General features: G+C 48.3%; 1 protein-coding gene across 2 annotated transcripts in view; it reads right to left on the reverse strand.

Annotated features, from left to right (window-relative positions):
• ncam2 (neural cell adhesion molecule 2) overlaps positions 1–20,885 on the reverse strand; it is a 176,783-nt gene that overhangs the window by 49,902 nt on the left and 105,996 nt on the right. For both annotated transcript variants that reach the window (XM_084003870.1, XM_084003871.1), the window contains exons 2-5: positions 10,548–10,622; positions 4,365–4,571; positions 1,815–1,958; positions 7–144 (exon numbers count right to left, since the gene is read on the reverse strand). In XM_084003870.1, coding sequence (XP_083859996.1) covers positions 7–144; positions 1,815–1,958; positions 4,365–4,571; positions 10,548–10,622 — 564 coding nt within the window. The remainder of the gene's footprint in view (positions 1–6; positions 145–1,814; positions 1,959–4,364; positions 4,572–10,547; positions 10,623–20,885) is intronic.

Raw genomic sequence — 20,885 nt, forward strand, 5'->3', positions numbered from 1 at the left:
ACTCACCGTTGACGACCACGGCGATGTCCACAAAGTCGATCTCGCCGCGCGCCTCCACGCTGGCCTCGCAGCGGTACACGCCCTCGTCGGCCTTGGTCACCTGATGGATCTGCAGGTTGTTGTTGGGGAGCATCTGGAACCTGCCTTCAATGCAGCGGCGAGGACGAGGAGGATGGACGGAGGCGGAGGAGAGAGGGGGGACGAGATAAGAAAGTAAGAAAAACAACAAGCGGGAGAAAATTACCATCTCCGTCCTCCAGTAGACTGTCAATCTTCTCCTCGGCACATTTACCTGATAACATCCAGATAAACACTCACACAATTACAGTTCCAACCCGCCTCCAGGAGAGAGATGAGCCGGGAGTGACGAGCCAGCAGAGATATTTATAACCACGCCATCGCAATCAGAGTCTTCTCCTCCACGTCCCATCGTCACCGTGGCGACCAAGATTATTTTTAAAAACGGGACCGATCCGAGGGGTCGCTCTTTGTAGTCAGAGTTCAGGTGCAGAGGCGTGAATCAGGAAATACCTCCACCTATCAGAAAACAATACGGCTCACCCGTCCTCTCCGTGCTTCTCCACTTCTGTCCATCTTTGTTAGCATCGGGGGGGGGATTACAGCGGAGAGCTTAAAAATCATATCTCTTTACATTATGATTGACGTGGCGATTGTGGAGTTTAAACGCCCAGAAACAGCTCGGTGGTCTGCATGACGTCTCCCGGGAAAGATCGTCTCCAGAATGTCACCGTCCAACCGAGCGCTCCGTAATCCGGCCTCTCAGTCGCTTGTTAACACGGTTTCCTGTCCGCGTTGTACGCCTCCTCCGGGCCTGATGGGATTTCTATTTATAGCATGTGATACCCTTGTCTTATTGTGAAGCCACACAAAGGAAGGGAACAGCGTTTCCTCGAGAAGCGTTTTCTTTTGGCACATTAGCGAGTCTTTTCTCTGAGAAGAGACAAACGGGCGCATCGGGACTCATGAGCATCCTTTCTCTCAGTCGTCAAGTGGATTTGGCAGGTTTACATTCAGAATGTAATCTGTTTGAGCCGCTGCTCATGAGAATGCACCAGTGGATCGACTGATTACACCACAAAAGTGAAAGCAATTTCTAGCCTTAACTTTTCCATAACAACATTAAATAATCATGACTGAATCAGCAACTTTAAATCTCAAGATTTAAAACAGTCAGAAACGAGAAGATCTGCTTCATCACAAAAACACAAATCTCTGAAGTGATATTACACATAATACTTGAACTCTCGTTGTTCCTGGAAGACCCACCGAACAAACTGAGGAGCTATAAAACATTTTGGTTGCAATGACTTCATTAAATTCAACTAATAAGGGAAATGTAACTCCATCTTTCCATGCATTTTCTGAACATTTAAAGGGTCCCGTGTGGAGTAAACAAACAACGTTTGGATCCTTGAGGCCCAATAAACAAGTTGAATTAATTTCCTTTCTTATAAAACATTTTCATGAATTAGAAAGCTGCATCGTTAACATTCGTGTGTGTCACTAACAGGACTTCATTCAGCACCAAACACACAACCCTTAAAAGCATCGCAGCGCCTTTAATCCACTTTCAAAGTTGGTAAATCATTATATTCTATAGGCATTCTTCAAAAAAGCAGCTAATTAAAACAGTAATAGAAAAAAAACTCCACATTTTACCAAACTGGTTATTAAATTAAACATTCAGAGCTACTTTCGTATTAACTTTTAACACGTAATTCCCTCGATCATCCGTTTCCTGGAGGTGTTTTACCTTTAATAAGAGCGAGGGGAGAGAGTGAAGAAAAACTTACTGCGGTGCTGCTCAGTGATCTCTCGGTCCTGGTAGTACCACACCACCATGGGCACCGGCGAGCTGATGACATCACACACCACCTCCGCTATCTCGCCGTGGCGGAACTCCTGCGGTGACTGAACGTCCCGAAACGTCAGACGCTCTGAGAGATCAAACCAGACGGAGACGCAATTCATCATCTGAGCATCAAACAAACAGTATGAAAAAGAAGCTGCTGTTAAGTGTTTGCAGATCTAGTTGCTTTAATCACTTTATTTACAGTTCCCTGCCTGGGTTGCTTGTTAACTGTAAGGTGTTGTCATGGCAACTGTTTCCCTCCCCTGGACTTAAAATGATTATATCATTGGTTTTCCTAAAGGCTTGTGTCTTTTTGCTCCATAAATATGTTTCTTTATTGTGTCATATTCAAGTATTTTCTGTTTCTGTTTCATTGCAGGTCATAAAGCGTGTGACATGATGATTGTGTTGAATGGAAAGTTAAAGGACCCAACACAGAACCACACAGGTAGACTAAACTACATTCAGCTCAGCTGTCATGTGACTTAATGCCTCTAAATTCAGGCACTAAGTATTTGGAAACGGCCACACGGGAAACAAGACGGATGGATTCACTCGTGAAATCCAAACAGAACAAAAGCTAAATCCGGTTTCTGGGACGCAGATGAGGCGATTCTGGCCGTAACTCGCTGCCAATCACAACAAGCATGACAAAAAAATACAAAATCAATGAGTGGAGTTATCCTGCAGTGTGTCTGTTTGCATAATTAGACAAGAACACAAGCAGCCTTTGATTCCCTCTTTCTGGGTTTCAGGAACACTTCAATAATAGATTCCTCTCTCTTCACAAACACTTGGTGTTTTTGACAAATTGCTTTTATGGTGGTGTGGGGGGGGGACTGAGCCTGGACCAGCAGCCGGATCCTCCGTGGAACCCGGCGATGGTCTTGCGGCGGTGCGAATAAATCAGCCGCCGCTCCCCGATCACTCCTCTCCGTTAGTGAGACTTCAGCGTCAACGCTTTGCCGAGGGATTTATCCCCAAAATGAGCTCTCTCTCTCTCCTCCGCTGGTGGACGTGCGACGCATCTCAGTGTCTTCATTAACTGGGAGGATGCCGGCGCATGTTTCTGTCACTCACCCTGTTGCTTGCTGATCAATTTGCCTCTTGTGGGCCTTTTACTCCCAGAATGTGCGGCTCCCTCCCTCTCTCTCAGGTCTGCATGCTTTCTCGTGTCGCTCGCAGCCATTTGCTTTCTGTTTTGTGTCCTCGCTGCTCCACGAGAGCATCAGTGAGGGAGACATCCTCTCCAAGAAACACTCGGCTGTATATGGGGGATTCAATCAACTGGGATTGGGTTCCCGTCGTTACTCCCCAATTCTTCTGGTTCAGGAGAATGAGATTGCAGCATTTATTGCAGCATTTATTGCAGGTATGAATGTTAGCATGCACCCGTTTCCAAACCCTGCATGTATGAAGCGTCTAGCCAGCCGTCATGGAGACATCAGCAAGGACTAAGAGGATGTCAACACTTCCATGAGTTCGGTGTTAAACATGTCGCGCTGCCCGAGGAGTCCTCGCCTGCTCCGGCTGTGTGTGCTGGCTGGAGCTCCAGGCCCCCGTTTTCATCCTTAGGCTGCTCACAATCTCTACCCGGGCCCGAGTGAAGGACGCCCAGTTACCATGGAAACAATGGATTTAGGGAGCTGGTCGTGTGGCGGACGAGGCGCCGGCTGAGCGGCAGGTGTGATTGAGGCTGCGATGTCTCTCTGAGTGGTTCACTGGGGAGGTGTGTGTGTGTTGGTAGGAAACCTGTATATCGTGACATTTCCCTTCCGATCAAAGTCCCGGTGGATCTTGATATTTGGGTTATTCGGGTCTCAGAACCAACGTGGTTTCTTATATAATCTTTTTGCGTTTGTTCCTTTGCATGCGTCGCTCAGCGGATGCACTTCCTGTCCCGGTGCTGCAGTGAGCAGCAGGTTTTTGTTCTTTTTGTGTCTAAATGGGGTCCTAGCGAGGATTTGGGGATTTTAGAAACTTTTTCTTTCCACCTGAAAAAGTGAAAAACTCTGATATATATATCAGCTGTTAGCGGGCTTGGAACCCAATCTCGGTGTGTGTGTGTGTGTGTGTGTTGGGGGGGGGACGCTGCCCAAGGACGCTGTAACGGGCCCGATCACATGTAATTTGGCGGTGAGAGGATGTGAGCCAGCGAGGGGCGGTCCCCGCGACACCGATGCCGGCCCCTGACTTGACACATTAGGTTCTTCCCCAGGAAATAGTGAGGTGGGTTACAGGGTCACATCCCTCGTTATGCCTGGCAGCATCCGAGTCTCCCGGCATTACTAGCTGCCATTACGCTTTAATCACAAGAACAAGTGGAACGCACTCTGACACACAAAGTCGCACACAGGGCAAGCCGACATTTCCAGCAGCTCAGCCGAGCCGAGGCTGAGAATGTGAATCGGCCGGCTACCGCTGTGATCAAACACTTTATTCTCTCCGTGTCTTCATGTGTGTGTGTGTGAGTGTGTGTGCAGAAGCTTACGGTAGATCTCCAGCACCACGGAGGCCTCCTCGCTGCGGCCGCTGGCGTCGGCGGCCTGGCAGCGGTAGATGCCGGCGTCCTCGATGATGGCGTTGTAGATGATGAGTCGGGATCGCGACGCCTCCGTGTGGAGCGCCATCCGCTTGGAGGGCACGATGCGCTCGCCCTGCGGGTTGTACCACTCCAGCCTGGTCGGCTCGCCGATAGCTGCAAGTCAGAGGAAGACATTTTACTCTTTTTGTTTCCATGATTCCTCCCACTCACACCTTCAAATGCATAAAGACGTCCGTCATTTCCTTTGCAACAAGATGCTTTCAGTTTTATTAATAGACTCCATGATGATCACAAGTGTTTTATAGAACATATTTCCTATGCTAAGGTTTTACATGTCAGTATAATAACAACTAGACAATCCAACGCTGCGGTTGTCGAGGCAACAGATGGACCGACATTATACGATTATGTCATAATCTTGGATTAACATAGTTTATAAATCTGTAAAGGAATAGGGACATATGTTGGCTGTAAATTCCATTCTCATTTCACGTAAACAAACACAGAGGCTTGAATGTGGAATTAAAAATGGCAGCAGTATGCATGGTGTGGAAGAGGACGGCGTCTGCAGGCTGAGACGGAGATGTGGTCATCTGCAAGCAGCAGATGTCCGCTGCCTGTAAAGTCTTCAGATAAAAGTGTCAGTGTGGAGGGCCATTACTCAGCACATAAATCAGCCCCCAACAGTCAAATCTCAGTCGCTGGATTCAAACGAAGAATCAAGAGAAGAAAACAGAAGAAGTGGGAGAAGCCAGTGGCGAGAGAAGAGAGGGAGAGGAAGCGGGAAGCAAGCTCGCCTTTCCCTTGGGTTTGGGGAAGATGCCCTCGAGCAAAGCGTTTAACCTGCGGAGGGTTGTGATGGTTCCTCTCAGGTGGGTTGATGCAGGGAAGGTTTTATTCGTCCTGCAAGCACGGTTATTCAAAATGCTTCCAACATCAATTATAATCTTAGTTTGATTGTTAATGATCCACCGCGGCATGCTAACGCTGATCATCATTGCCATTCCCTCTCTCTCTCTGCTTGTGGTGCATGCTGGGAACAGATAATTGTGGAGCATGACTACAGGCGTATCTTTATACCTGTTAGCATCACAGCCTTATCACCACTTACCGCTTTACAATCTGTTGACAGCGGAGACGTAATATGTTAGAAGTTGATGCAGCTGATGGGCCTTTTGCTTCGCCGCTGATCTGAGACGACAGCAGCGGCGCTCGCCTGCCTGTGTGCGTCCTCGCTTCTGTACCAAGAGCTTCCTGTCACAAATCTGCACGCTCTGCATTATTATCGATTCTGGGCTCTGTGGCCGACTCCTCTGAAGGTTTGGAGAGCGCTGATTGATCTGCAGTTAACTGCTGATGAAAGCCACGCAGCAACACTCTGGTTTCAGCTTGATTATTGAACCTCACATGGACATTACAAAAATTAAAAAGGCAAGCAATAGAAGCTTTGTATCCGGAAGGTGTTTCAGATGTTTATGATCTCCCTTCGCAGAGAGAGGGATGCAATATAAAGCATCTGAAATATTGAAGCGATCCGAGCCTCCTGCACAAGGGCAGATTATTGACTCGACGTGCCCCTCGGCGCCAGAATTAGCCGAGCGCGGGCCGAAACACTCCTATGTCCCCACGGTGCCTGGCACCGAGCCATGCTCCTAATTGATTCTGGTCTCGGGGGGGGGGGGGGGGGGGGGACAGGAGCAGGGAAGACATCACGCTAGTTAGCATGGACACATGTGCAGCATGACACCGAGTCAGAATAATCGCTTTACATTATGTCTCTGTCTGCTGTGTAACGTTGGGCGGACTAGCGAGCGTGGGCGACCCGGGACCGGTGAGGCGACCCGGTACCAGCTAGGCGACCCAGGACCAGCGAGGTGACCCGGTACCAGCGAGGCGACCAGGGACTAGAGAGGTGACCCGGTACCAGCGAGGCGACCCAGGACCAGCGAGGTGACCCGGTACCAGCGAGGCGACCCAGGACCAGCAAGGTGACCCGGTACCAGCGAGGGGACCAGGGACTAGAGAGGTGACCTGGTACCAGCGAGGCGACCCAGGACCGGTGAGGCGACCCGGTACCAGCGAGGAGACCCAGGACCAGTGAGGTGACCCGGTACCAGCGAGGCAACCCAGGACCAGCGAGGTGACCCGGTACCAGCGAGGCGACCCAGGACCAGCAAGGTGACCCGGTACCAGCGAGGGGACCAGGGACTAGAGAGGTGACCTGGTACCAGCGAGGCGACCCAGGACCGGTGAGGCGACCCGGTACCAGCGAGGAGACCCAGGACCAGTGAGGTGACCCGGTACCAGCGAGGCGACCAGGGACTAGAGAGGTGACCCGGGACCATCGAGGTGACCCGGTACCAGCGAGGCGACCCAGGACCAGCGAGGTGACCCGGTACAAGCGAGGCAACCCAGGACCAGTGAGGTGACCCGGGAGCAGCGAGGCAACCCAGGACCAGCGAGGTGACCCGGTACCAGCGAGGCGACCTAGGACCAGCGAGGTGACCCGGTACCAGCGAGGCGACCAGGGACTAGAGAGGTGACCCGGTACCAGCGAGGCGACCCAGGACCGGTGAGGCGACCCGGTACCAGCGAGGAGACCCAGGACCAGTGAGGTGACCTGATACCAGCGAGGCGACCCAGGACCAGCGAGGTGACCCGGTACAAGCGAGGCAACCCAGGACCAGTGAGGTGACCCGGGAGCAGCGAGGCAACCCAGGACCAGCGAGGTGACCCGGTACCAGCGAGGCGACCTAGGACCAGCGAGGTGACCCGGTACCAGCGAGGCGACCAGGGACTAGAGAGGTGACCCGGTACCAGCGAGGCGACCCAGGACCGGTGAGGCGACCCGGTACCAGCGAGGAGACCCAGGACCAGTGAGGTGACCTGATACCAGCGAGGCGACCAGGGACTAGAGAGGTGACCCGGGACCAGCGAGGCGACCCGATACCAGCGAGGCGACCCAGGACCAGCGAGGTGACCCGGTACCAGCGAGGCGACCTAGGACCAGCGAGGTGACCCGGTACCAGCGAGGCGACCAGGGACTAGAGAGGTGACCCGGTACCAGCGAGGCGACCCAGGACCGGTGAGGCGACCCGGTACCAGCGAGGAGACCCAGGACCAGTGAGGTGACCTGATACCAGCGAGGCGACCCAGGACCAGCGAGGTGACCCGGTACAAGCGAGGCAACCCAGGACCAGTGAGGTGACCCGGGAGCAGCGAGGCAACCCAGGACCAGCGAGGTGACCCGGTACCAGCGAGGCGACCTAGGACCAGCGAGGTGACCCGGTACCAGCGAGGCGACCAGGGACTAGAGAGGTGACCCGGTACCAGCGAGGCGACCCAGGACCGGTGAGGCGACCCGGTACCAGCGAGGAGACCCAGGACCAGTGAGGTGACCTGATACCAGCGAGGCGACCAGGGACTAGAGAGGTGACCCGGGACCAGCGAGGCGACCCGATACCAGCGAGGCGACCAGGGACTAGAGAGGTGACCCGGTACCAGCGAGGCGACCCAGGACCAGCGAGGTGACCCGTTTACCAGCGAGGTGACCAGGGACTAGAGAGGCGACCCGGGACTAGAGAGGCGACCCAGGACTAGAGAGGCGACCCGGGACCGGCGAGGCAATCTCACAGAAGCTGGTGGATGTTGCTCTTTGTTTTGTGGTGCAGCCCAGAGTTCTGGCAGCGTGCCGCCTCCTCGTCACCGGGGAGGTAAACACACCTAAACACCGTTTATCCACCTCCTTATTTGTCACGCCAGCAGCTCAGCTTCACCTAACCCCGTCAGGAGACCTCTCTCTCTCTATCTTCCTCTCTCTGCCTCTGTTCGTTTTCCCTGAACAAAAGGTCTAATTGAGCATTTTAAACCCGAACGCAGAGATGAGTACTTGTGGATGATTACTTTCATAATGATGCGTTTGATTTCTATGATTGGTGACATTTTCATTTGTATTTACTCAGAGTATTTCTAGGTATTAAAGGACATTTCTATTAATTAATATCATCATCCAACTACAATAACGGTTGCATATCTGTCCAACATGTCATCATGTCGGTGTGACCTCAGTGACCTTTGAGCACCAAGTCCAAGTTTGGAATCTAACGCATCCCTCCACAATCCACTGAAGTTGCCGTTTACATGCATGTTTGTCCAATATGTCATCATTAGCATATCGATTGTTGGGCTACAACAATACATATTATTTATTTGCACAAGCAGAAAAGAAAACAGCCTTCTACCATAAGAGCATCCATCCAATCCAATCCTCGATATCTCAACAAACACCATAATGATGTTTGTGACTTATGCATTATTGCAGAAATGGCTTCCATCTGTCTTTGCCTGCGTTTAGCATCGAGACGCCTCTGACCTTTCCTTCAACTATGATGAAAGAAAGCACAGCGAGAGCTGATTGTCTGGGAGGTTACAGTGTTTCTGTCTCTCCTGCAGACCACTTAGACCTCTCCGTTTTCTAAAGACAATCTCTGCAGCTCACCTGGTTTGTTTTCTCTCTCACTCACGCTTTTCCTTTCTCCTCCTGGCCTCCTCTACCTCACGCTTCTTCTACTTCTCTCTCCACCACAGCGGAGCATCAATTCAACATCTTTGCAGCAAAACATCTTTCTAGAGCACTTCACTGTGAAGGCATGAAGAGAAAAAAAAGCACATCGAGGTGAGGAAGAAAAGCTAATTCTGCTGAAGGAACGCGTCGCACATTTGCTCCTCACAGCAGGAATTCAGAAATAGATGCCACATCACTCGCTGGGAGGACGGGAGATACAAGTCTTTAAAATGACGAACATTCAGAGGTGATTCAATTGGTGTGTTTATGAATTCATATTATTTGAATACTCAACATCAAAGATTGTACACAAGCACAAGATTCTACCTCACATGCAGATTTACTAGTAAAAAAACATCTGCCGTGAAGCTTGAAGTGACTATTCTGTTCACTTGAATGCCTCGAGAAACTGTGTCGGTTAAATATTTGTTACTTACTTCCCGGTATGAACTCCTATTTAAATCATTAGGTGCTTAAAGTTGGAGCTGTGTGTGCAGACGTCCACTGAAGGATCTGGGTGATTTTATACTGGGAAGAAATTAGATGTTCAATCATTTCTATTCTGGTGCCAATTCTTACCGGCAACCAGACGGATTTGTATCGAAAGAGTGAATTGATTTCGCCCGTTTCTTTTATCTGAAGAACAACACATTCACCTCTCCATCCTGCCTTTCCTCACAAACGGCCCCCTGTTAATCAACATACAATAAAATTGTCTTTCTGGGCATTTTGTTCCTTTTATTTTCAATCCATATTTATGTGGGCCCGGTTCAGGCAGCGGGACCTCAGCTTACAGCCAAAAAGACACTTTAAAGATTTATTCTTTTTATTATTTATTTATGTGTTCACAGGTTCACTTTGGTTTCGGTGGGCTGAACTGCTTTGTGCCTCAGACTGTTGTGCCCTGCTTTCACAGCCCACTCCGGCTGGCAGGCTGCATGTGGATGTGGTGTGAAAAGGGCGAAAGCAAGAGTGAAACGACTCTTCCACCCACGTACGTTTGACGGTGGATGCTTATTTATCTCCCACCTCCAACACTCTTTTTGCCTCAAACGCTTTTTTCCCCATTCTTCTCAGTTCTGTCGTTTAAGCTCCTTCACAATAAAAGCATGTACCTTTGCCTTTCAATCCCTGCCAGTTTGATTCCCTTGAACTCCGTTTTTCTAACCCCCCATCCAGTCCTTCCCAGCACCAGCACACGTTAGACCTCCTCAGCCCCTCGCTGCTCCTCCCGGTGTGCCTCCCCCCTCCCTTGGCTGTTAGCTCCACGCTGAGTGTGCTGGCAGGAGAGAAGAGGCAGACAGCAGGAGGCGGACCACGGCTGCCAGAGAGCGCCGCCACCCTACGGAGCCGCTGGCACCGCGGCAGCTTCGCCATAATGGCTGAGTGTTGATACACCGTTCAGAGAGGACAATGTGGAGGAGGGACTAGCCCCCTTTGGGTCAAAGAGTCGCTCACCATATGGACTCACTGTCACAAAGAGGCTTCAGGTGATGTAAAGCCCCCCTGCTGCATCTCTGACCCGCCTCCAAACACACAAACACAGAAGAAAACCAGTGTTGTACCTGTGCAGATGAAGAACTTGGACTCTCCGACACTTAACTCCACTTTGTTCAAGGATATGGACACCTGCAGGGCAGCTGTGGCAGAGAGGGGAGACAAAAAGAGCAACAATCGATTAGTTGTTAAAGTCTGAGGAAAACAAAACCTGCAGGAGTTCCATCATCGTGTTGACAGGAGATACATAATAATACAAAATCACTTTCAGAACAGTGTCAGCTTCCCTCTTTCATCATTTCCTCTACACTGAATTCACCTGAAAGGCAGCATGCGATGCAAATACCCTTCCATATACATCCGAAGCTTCTTTCACCTGCATGTTTGCAGCTGCGTAACATTGTCCCCACTGAAAATAGCTACTTCTATATCTTTATCCAAATTTGAGCTGCTTTTCAGAGTTCCCATTCAACGTAGCAGCGAGGCCAATTCTCCTCACAAAGAGGCAGATTTGCTTGATACCTTTCTATTCGGCACACGGATGCTCGCCAGTCGGCTGAGGTGACGCTATTCGCAGTTATCGCTCTGGACAATGGGTGTATACAAACATTGGGACGGGCGTTAAAGAGGCTGAAATCAGTAAATAGCTGCTTGTATTTTCCTTTATTTTGTCATCCATCCATCCATCCATCCATTTTCTACCGCTTATCCTGTATTTAGGGTCACGGGGGGGCTGGAGCCGATCCCAGCTGTCATTGGGCGAAGGCAGGGTACACCCTGGACAGGACGCCAGTCTATCACAGGGAGACATGTAGAGACAAACAACCATTCACGCTCACATTCACACCTACGGGACATTTAGAGTCACCAATCAACCTATCCCCTTTATTTTGTCATGTTAACTTCAAATTTACAAAGAGGAAAACACCCAAGTACAGAATACAAGCCAGCCGTAAATGTTGCAGAAAGACGTCCGCCTTAATGACTTTAATGTAAAAAAACCTCACAGAATGAGCTCAAGCTCCAAACAAAGGTTTGTCTGTGTATTGTAAGCGCTGCTACTGTACAACGCCACACAATAGGTGCTCTGGAGGTTCGGGAGGCTGAAGTGAAAGGTATGAGAGGTAGAGAGCGTGGCTCGATCCTGGCCGACATGAACTCATCAAATGGCAGAAAGAGAGAAGAGAATCAGACAAAAGAGAGCGAGCCTCTGAACGTAAAAGCCGAAGATGAGAATGTGTCTTGATGTCTAATGTGATCAGTAATGATTGGCAACTCAGCAGGGGGGCGGGGAGGGGGGGCATTTATAGGCCGAAGCCTCTCAACTCGACGGGAATCTCGCCGCGGCGCTGAGTGAAGCGAGATGCTTGATGAGCCTGTCATATATCTGTGCTCCTCACTCTTTGCCTTTAGAGCTGCAAGTCTAGTTAGGATCAAACTCCACACACACACACACACACACACACACACACACACACACACACACACACACACACACACACACACACACACACACACACCGCATGAGACTCTAATGGATGTTAATTCGATCTATGACACTGAACATGTAACAGCGGGGCTCAAGGCACCTGTCAATAATTGAGGAAATGATTAAATGATTATCTGCGACCTCTCGGGGGGCTGCAGCAGCATCACACTGAAGCAGCTCCAGCAGTTATCACTGGAAGCCACCAGTCATGAGCCGAGGCTGCCTATAGGTGGCAGTAGAGGAGCCTGAGGCGCTGCTTTATCAATGCATTTGATAATTGCTGCTGTTGTAGCACCACATTCACCACAGTAACGTGGATTTATACAAGCTTCAAGTCACCATCTGTCGGTCCAGTATTGCATACGTTTGCTGTGTTCAAGTACAGAAAGTGGTTTAATTTGAACAGGTGACACTTTAATGCAGATGTACACAAAAATAACAAGTTTGACAGCTTAGCTGTAGTCTCATTTACCAAAATAAGGCGCCACAAAATAAAAAACAAAATAAGAGTCCACTGAAGTTGAGTACTCCAACTCAATGAAGTTCAGTTCTGAAAAGGATTTAAAGTGTATGTTCTGTATCAATATCCTCTCAAAGACTTCGTCCTCAATCTCTACTACCCGGGTAGATGAAGAGTGTATCTTATCTGTTCTCAGAGTGTGTGATTCTGATGATCTGGAGACTTCAAGGTAGGTTCTGCGGCTGGCCACACCGCATCTCCAACTCTCTCTCCCTCTCAGGATCGCTGGGCAATCTCAATCTTCTCTCTAGACTATTTCTCTGACACTTTAACCATAAATGTAATCAATTATTCATGAATAACCATACACAACAGTAATATTTTGAACAGACTTATGCATCCTTGTTAACCTCCATCTGACTTACCATCAAGTTTTAGCTATTTAAAGCCACCTTTTTAACATTTAACTCTTTAACATCAAATTAATTACCATACCTTAATGGCACCATTAGCCATGGCAGAGAAAATTGAGAAAATCTACCACACTGTTGTGATTATAATGCTGAACATTCAATATCAATAATTGAGATATCATATTGGGTGGGTTGTGGTGGCTGGTTTGGATTATTGGGTGGGTTGCAACCCACCCATCCCCCCCATAAATTACGCCTATGAGCATCGCTATCGCTAGTTCGCGGCAATCGACAGCGATAGCAGTAAAGCTGCTAAAAGCTGTTTTAATTCTGGCTTTAGCGCTGTTAACACGTCACAGTTTTAATATTTTTCATGCGAGAAAGTCACAGTTTAATCCAGTGCAGAGTCTGTGGGAGCCGCGACCGGTGACCAGGGCAACGGCTGTCACAGCGGCGGCAGCGCCGGTCTACTGATCTGATCGCCCAGGGCCAACCTCTGTCGTCATCCCGGGGGAGAAAAACGAGCCAAGTAACTTATCCGCACGCTTTTAGAGGTTTGCCGCTGGCTGGTTAAATTCTTTTTATTAGATTAATGTTGGTCTCATTGATGAAATCTAACAACTGTGGCAGTCGCATTAGTTTGTCTGAATGAAAAGTGTGCAGGGCTGCCTTTGGGCTGATGTTATCAATCGCTCTGGCTACGTTGTCCCGGTCCGAGGTGCCTGGAAACTTAAGGCCCGCCCTACTCTGCTCTGATTGGCTAGAACTCCTTGGTTACCTTAAGTACCATTGGTAGTTGGAACTATCACTTTCAACGACTGGTTACAGTTAAAAAAAAAAAAAAAACACTTCACCAAAATATTGCTACGCCGGATTTCCGGCACCCTGCCGGAGGTCTTCAAGCCCTGCAACAACCAAAGCGATTAGCAACTCGGCTAGCGATTAGCATGTCGCGGGCAGTGTTAGCAGCTAAGCTAGCGGTTAGCATGTCGCGGGCAGCGTTAGCATCAAGGCTAGCGGTTAGCATGTTGCGGTCTGCGTTAGCATCTAAACTAGCGGTTAGCATGTCGCGACCGGGATTAGCGTTAGCATAAAGCTAGCGATCTTTTCTCAAACAATAAACTACAATATGAAGTGCACGATAGTCGTGGGAAAATATAGGAAAACATCTTGTAACATATAGCCTATTGAGTAACATAGGCCAACTTAAACCAAGCTAATAGCCTATTCCTTCAGAGCAACCAGTGAACAGCCAGCTAACAGTCTGAAGCATGAATTCTCATAAAAGAGGGGTTATCCTTCCCGGCTCACAGCTTATCAGGACGAACCCTGGATCTGTCTGATACCGGGTCTGCCTGCGGACGTCTTTGTCTAATCAGCGGCAATCAGCTATTGTTTGCTTCTGTGTGTGGACCTTTTCGCGGGTATTTGACTCAGGCTCATGCGGAACACAAACACGCATGGAGAAACACTGCCCCCTACCGTGGTGGAGGTGCACTGAGAATGTCTAAATACAGGGTGACCTGATTCTTTATGCAGGTTACATCAACAACTCTCCCTGTTAGTCACTGAGACACAACAACAGGGTTAGTTACCTTTGCAAAGTTCCAGGAGCTGCTTCACAACCATCTGGAGGCAGCCCATTGTGCATTGCATTGTGGGAGATCAACAACACACACACACAGGACTAATGTAAACATGCTCCTTCGGCTAGTATGTCATATTGAGCACCTTCTGTCTGCACGCATGTAGCGCGTCAGATTAATGCAACTGCAGCTCCGGGTTGATTAATCATGTCTATTTAACCCGGCGCCCTTCCACGCTGCCTTGCCTTCGACTTAAGGCGGATCCCTGTGAGCTCTTCCAGTAGTTTAACGGTTTTCAATTATTAATTGATCCCGGTCCGTTCAGGCTGTATGTGATTGATCATGTAATAAGTTCCTCACAAGACCCAGCAGGCAAAAGAAAAATGGCTTCTCTGCTGCCAGACTCATTGTTGGGAATCATATTGTGGAATTACGTCCAAGCTGGAAAATCTAAACTGACATTTTCAAGCTGAAACACACAACAGTCCCACAGCAGGTATGCATTGGCATTTTAATGTGAGTGCTGACTGGATTAGAAACAGGAGCATGCTGCAGACACTAAGAGACATACTAATTATATCCCTTCTCACTTCTCGGCTGTGTTCACCTGCTTATTGCAGACTTTGGGTCAATATGTTATGAGCCTGGTAGCAATTATCAGCTCCAATTATGAGTTTGTACGAGAAGTGCTGGAGACAAGGAAAATAAGACAACAGACAAAAACATTGATTTCCATTTGTAATGTGTCTGAGGTGGTCGATATCATACATGACTTGCAAGCTCGCCTAACAACGTGCAGACTTGAATAATTCTTGCTTCATTTATGGGATCGCAGTTAGAAAATGACCTCAGGCAACATTGTAAACATGACTTCATGGTCTCCATCTCCAGTTTCAAGTCTTCTTCAATCCAGCATGATGTTCATTTACATGATGCTCCATTTAGAGTCAAACAGACCAGAAGGCGGGGGATGCTTGAGGGGGCGGGGCTACCTGGAATAAAGTACTATTGGTGCAGGTATCACTCTTTAAGGGTATTTAGAGGTTCCTCCATGTTGTGCCTCCTCTTCTCCTCCTGCCTGTGACCCAGAAATCCATCTGTGCTCTCTTGTGATGGATGCCTCGACTCCTGAAACTCATCTCGAGGAGAGAGAGGAGGAGGAGGAGCTGTGAGTGAAGATGCTGAGTTTTGTTTGGAGGTTTATCGCCGGCCGTCGCGTGTTAACGTGGTGTTTTACATACATCATGCCATGTGAATTTAATTCAAAGTAAATATATAACTTGTTGCCAACGCTGTCAGGTGTGAATCCTGGTGTTTCGACCAGATGCTTCTCAGTGTATCACACACACACACTTCAGTAGCACGGACGAATCAACACTAGCAGTCCCTTGATTTATTCAGGAAGTGCTTTTAAAAATCAGACCGTAATCAATCTCAGCGATCGAGGAAATGCTCATCTGACAGAGATCATAAAATTCAGCGGTGAGCCATAACAAAACAGCAGGCGGATGATGCAGCTGTTTAATTAACGTGATACCTCGAGTCCTCTTTGCCTCCCCCTCGCCTCCCCCGCTTGGATCTCAGGTGGGAGGGGCTAAGACACGAGGGGAGGGGGCAAGGACGTACCAACTGAGCCTGCAATGGCTTACACGGTTCCAGTTGGTGAGCATAGTGGAAAACACAATACTGGAATCGCTTTGCATTACATACTTAACCGCTTTCATAAAGGAAAAACATCCAATTTACTCACATATTTACTCACTTCGCTCTCGGATTTGAAGTTCAAGTGAACAACCTCTTTAAGTTTCCTCTCGCTGCCTTTCACTCTGAAACTCCCCATTATGGAATCACTTGTAACGACGCCAAATCATTATGTTGCTCAAACGAGGTCGTTGGGGTGCAGCAGCGGAGGAGGTTTTCAGCGAGACCTGGACCCGGTGAAAACCGCGTGCCAGCAGCTAAGTGAGCGTGACTGAACGGAGGGGAGACTCAACGTAGTGATGGAATCCTGTACTCCATGAAGGCAGTGAACGCACCGCGGGGGGAACCAGCCTTTGAGTGTTTGTTTGTACATGTAAGAGTGTGTGGGGGTGCTGTAGTTCTTCATCTCTGTGTGTGTGTGTGTGTGTGTGTGTGTGTGTGTGTGTGTGTGTGTGTGTGTGTGTGTGTGTGTGTGTGTGTGTGTGTGTGTGAAATTAAGCACACAGAGCAGATAGGCCCTCAGGCGAAAAATGCTTTGCTTTAATTGTCTGTGATTTTGTGGAGGAGTTGAAGGAAAGAGAGAGAGAGCGAGAGAGAGAGAGAGAGAGAGATTAAATACTAATTACAACATTTTGGATTCACCTGAACCTCTGCGTCTGAGGCATTTCTTCAGAAGGCACACAAAGGATTTCCAGTCAGAAATGAAACACTAAACATCAGCATTCTTTAAAGTGGGGAAGTGCTGATGTCAGCAATTTATTCCTTAAAGGAGAATTCCTTATGTTGGTTTTTCATTGACACATTGTCACTTTCTTTCCTTTGAAGCAGAATAGAATATAAAAGAAACATTTCTTCATTTGACCAAAAAGAAAAAAAATACAGCGACAGAAAAATAAGAGGCAGGACTTCCTTTATGTCCATCTACTGTTCCGTTAAGTAATAATGCTGCACAAATGAACTCCTAAAGCAAAAATGCAACCTAAAGGTCATCCAGGTCACATGTAGACAAAGCCGACGTCATTCCTACGAGCAGTGTTAGTGTGAAGCCTCTTAACAGGGTTAGATCACTTCAAAGTCTTGAATTGCTTGAATTTGAGGTCATAAACGTTCTTATTAAAGTCATATTTTAAAACGATGCTGGCCGGCGGCGCTGCTGTAATTGATGGGGAAGATATCTGCAGATGCTCGTGGAGCTCAGAGCCACACAAACGCCCATTCTGCTGCGGGCGGCCATGTTTCCCCCCGAGCAGACGCATTTAGATCAGAATCAGGAACACAGACGCAGAATGATCAACTTCCGACTCGCGGCCAAACCCATCAGGCTTCTTTTTTTACAGCGGAGGATGCTGGGAAGTGAATCTTGATGTAAACCAGAAAGAGAACAAGGAGATGGCATCTGGAAAGACGGGAACTAAAGTGAAATTAGGTTTCATAGCAACAGGAAACTTTACAGATTCAGGCAGGAAGCTGTGCTGTACACTATCAGGATGCTTGATTCTGCAGAGCACAGGAAGCTCTTTTTATTGTCGACTTGGCCTCGTCCTGTCAGAACATACCTGTGAGTGTGTGTGTGTGTCTGTGTGTGTGTGTGTGGCCCCCGAGAGCCCGGCCCTATAGATCCGTCTGGCTGCATAACGAGCCTGTTTTCATGCTGGGCAGCAGAGGAGAGCGCTCCGACTCAGCCGTCCGTATCCAATCGTGCCGACATACAGCATCGGGCCTCGTGGAGAGTCTCAGAAAAACCCACAGCTACCTATTATCTCTCTCTCTCTCTCTCTCTCTCTCTCTCTGCCGCTCGCTCACCAACTGCTTTGCAATTTATGTCTCCTTCCTTAAGCCTCCTGTGCCTCCAGCCGCGGTGGCCGTGATGGACGATATCTCCACATAAAACCCCAAACTCCAGTCATGCACACACACACACACACACACACACACACACACACACACACACACACACACACACACACACACACACACACACACACACACACACACACTTTCAGACGGGTTTGAACTAGTTGACTAATTAGTAAATGCAACTTGATCCCATTTCCTTCCGTTGAAGATCGAAAATATAAATCAGCAACACAAAATACACACAAAAGGCTTTTTTTTCTCTCTGCAGGTTTGATTTCTTTCATTTTGGCATTTGTGGCTCATCATATCAGTAGAAATTAAACGATTCAAAGCCCTTGGGGCCTCTCAGTTAATTAATGAAATGAGCTGAAGGAAAAAACACATTTCAAATGACTGCGAGGAAGTTTATCTAAGTCCAATTGACTTTTCATAAAATTATTGAATTACCTTTTACTTATTAACAAAAGCAATTAGCTGAACCGAACCTGTTACATGTATGTAAGATTTGACGCACAATATGTCGTTTAGACCAAAGTTCTCCTCACGAGAGGATGTCTTTGGAATATAATCAGAAATATGAAAGGATAAAAACTGTGGGGATGCATCTGTTCCTTTATAACATATCAAGACACTAGGATGTGACGTGCAGAACGGATTGTTCATTTCACAACCAATCTGATTGATCGGAGTCAGTCTGATAATATCGGGGGGGGGGGGGGCGTTCTGTCAACAAATCCACCAGTCAACCCGTGGGAAGTCAGTGGGATAATTGCGGCGGTGTTAGAGGGCAGATGAGCCGGCGGAGGGAGAGAACCGAGCTCAAAGTGGCGATGCAATCATCAGCCCTGATAGAAATAAGGGACTGTTAACGTCCTCGCTTCAATCTGGCTTTTCAATCCTGGCCGTGCAATCAGTGCCTCTCCATGTCAGAGGGGGGAGATGACACACACACACACACACACACACACACACACACACACACACACATGTACCATATGTCAGATATATACTAACAGTAGCACTCAGACAAACATGGACTCCTGTATGACCCGGCTATTTCCCCTCTAATCCCCCATCCTCTTCATCCTCCATCCCTGAGAGGATTTCTCTCCAGATTGTGCACAAACTGGAGCATCGCCCTGCGATAGACTAAATCCCATTTGTGTTTACGGATGCAAGAGAAAAACAGGCTCCTGTAAATATAAGTGGAAGATAAAGCCTTTATCCCCGTTCCTTTTCCCCAAAACTGAATGATGGAAATTATTGAGAAGCTTTGTCCATTTCTTTGCTTTTTCCTTCGTTCCGTTTTTCTCTCTGCACTTGTGAGTCCTGTGTCTAATCTATGAGTCTTTATTTTTTCCTTATCTCTTTCCTCCCTGTTTATCCCCCACTCTCTCCCTCCGTCCTCCGGCTGCAACCTGTTTCTGCATATGGCACAGCGGCGAGGGCGGTGTTCTGCAGACGCCGGCGCCGGCGAGCAGCTGAGAGGAGTCCGGGCGTCGATAAATCCAGCCACGTCAGTCACACGGGATGATTTGCTTCACGTTTTACTTCTATTCTTCCCCACAGAGCTGTTCTCTCTCATCAGCATCATATTCACACCAACATGTGCTAAGTGGAAAGGAAACTTGTTGCTTTATCTCCTAATGCTGATAAACAACTACAGATAGCAATGCAGAGCTACGCTTAGGCAATCAGCAACGTGGTGTTGATGAGGTGTTAGCTTGTGTGTTGAGCGGAGCGGCGCCGGCGGTGTTAACGAGTCGCCTGAGCTGCTCCGGTTCCAGGACTGTGTCACTTTCTGCTGTGCATTAATAAGGTCATCCATCAGGACGAAAGGTTCCCGTCAAATGATTATGGTAATAAAGCCAATTAAAATGACTGGACATTTTTATGAATACGGACAAATATATATATACATATGTATATATATATATAAATATGTGTGTGTGTGTGTGTGTGTGTGTGTGTGTGTGTGTGTGTGTGTTAAAATGCCCGACTTTACAGCAGAATTAAACAGGTTTACAGCCTGGTAATAAAAACAGCCAACATACCCATTCATGACAACTGTATGGGTGATGATTTTTATATTATCATATTTTTTATTCCGGGTTTTAAAGGCTGACAGATTTCACGTCTTTAGTGTTTAAACACATTAATCACCAGAAACAATGGTCTGGAGCAGACGGAGGAGGTCCGTGTTTTCTCTTCAGCGGGAGAAAAGAGCCGAGCCGAGGTGGGCGAGAGGTTTGAGTATGATTATCCCGTCAAACTCAAACATTTCCATCCACACAGGAGCAACGTATTGATGTTGTGAATGGGGCCGGCTGAGCTCGGCTGATTATTCCACCGGCCGTCTATAAGCATCCAAGCGGGCGACACTCACAAGTCACAGGAGGTTTTTTCCACTTCTGTGGGAGGAGGTGACTGGATGGAGTCGGGCGGAGAGTGATTCAGTAATAAAAGCTAAAGGCCTCGGAGGCAGCTTGTGATTTCCAGGCGGAGCGGAGGGAAGTCTCTCCTAGGAGAGTGAAGGTAAGACTCAGCAACAAGAACATCATTATTCCTACATGAGGAGAGCTTATTGTGTCACATCCTGTCTCACTTTGCCAATCTGTCATGATAAGTGACACTTTCAGGCCAGACAATTCAAAATCAAAATGGGCAAAATGCAAATGGGGGATGAGTGTCATGACGAGGCAACAAGTCGAGGTTGGAAGTGTTTCTGCAGGTCAGACTTACTAGAAGCAAGAAAAAGCTGTTGATGCTGCTCTCCCTCCATCCTCCACTCCTTCTCCTCACTCTTCTCCTCCCAGAAACATCCTCCACTCCTTCTCCTCACTCTTCTCCTCCCAGAAACATCCTCCACTCCTTCTCCTCACTCTTCTCCTCCGAGAAAC

This window comes from Eutrigla gurnardus (assembly GCF_963514095.1).
Source record: "Eutrigla gurnardus genome assembly, chromosome: 24".
Taxonomy (NCBI): Eukaryota; Metazoa; Chordata; class Actinopteri; order Perciformes; family Triglidae; genus Eutrigla; species Eutrigla gurnardus.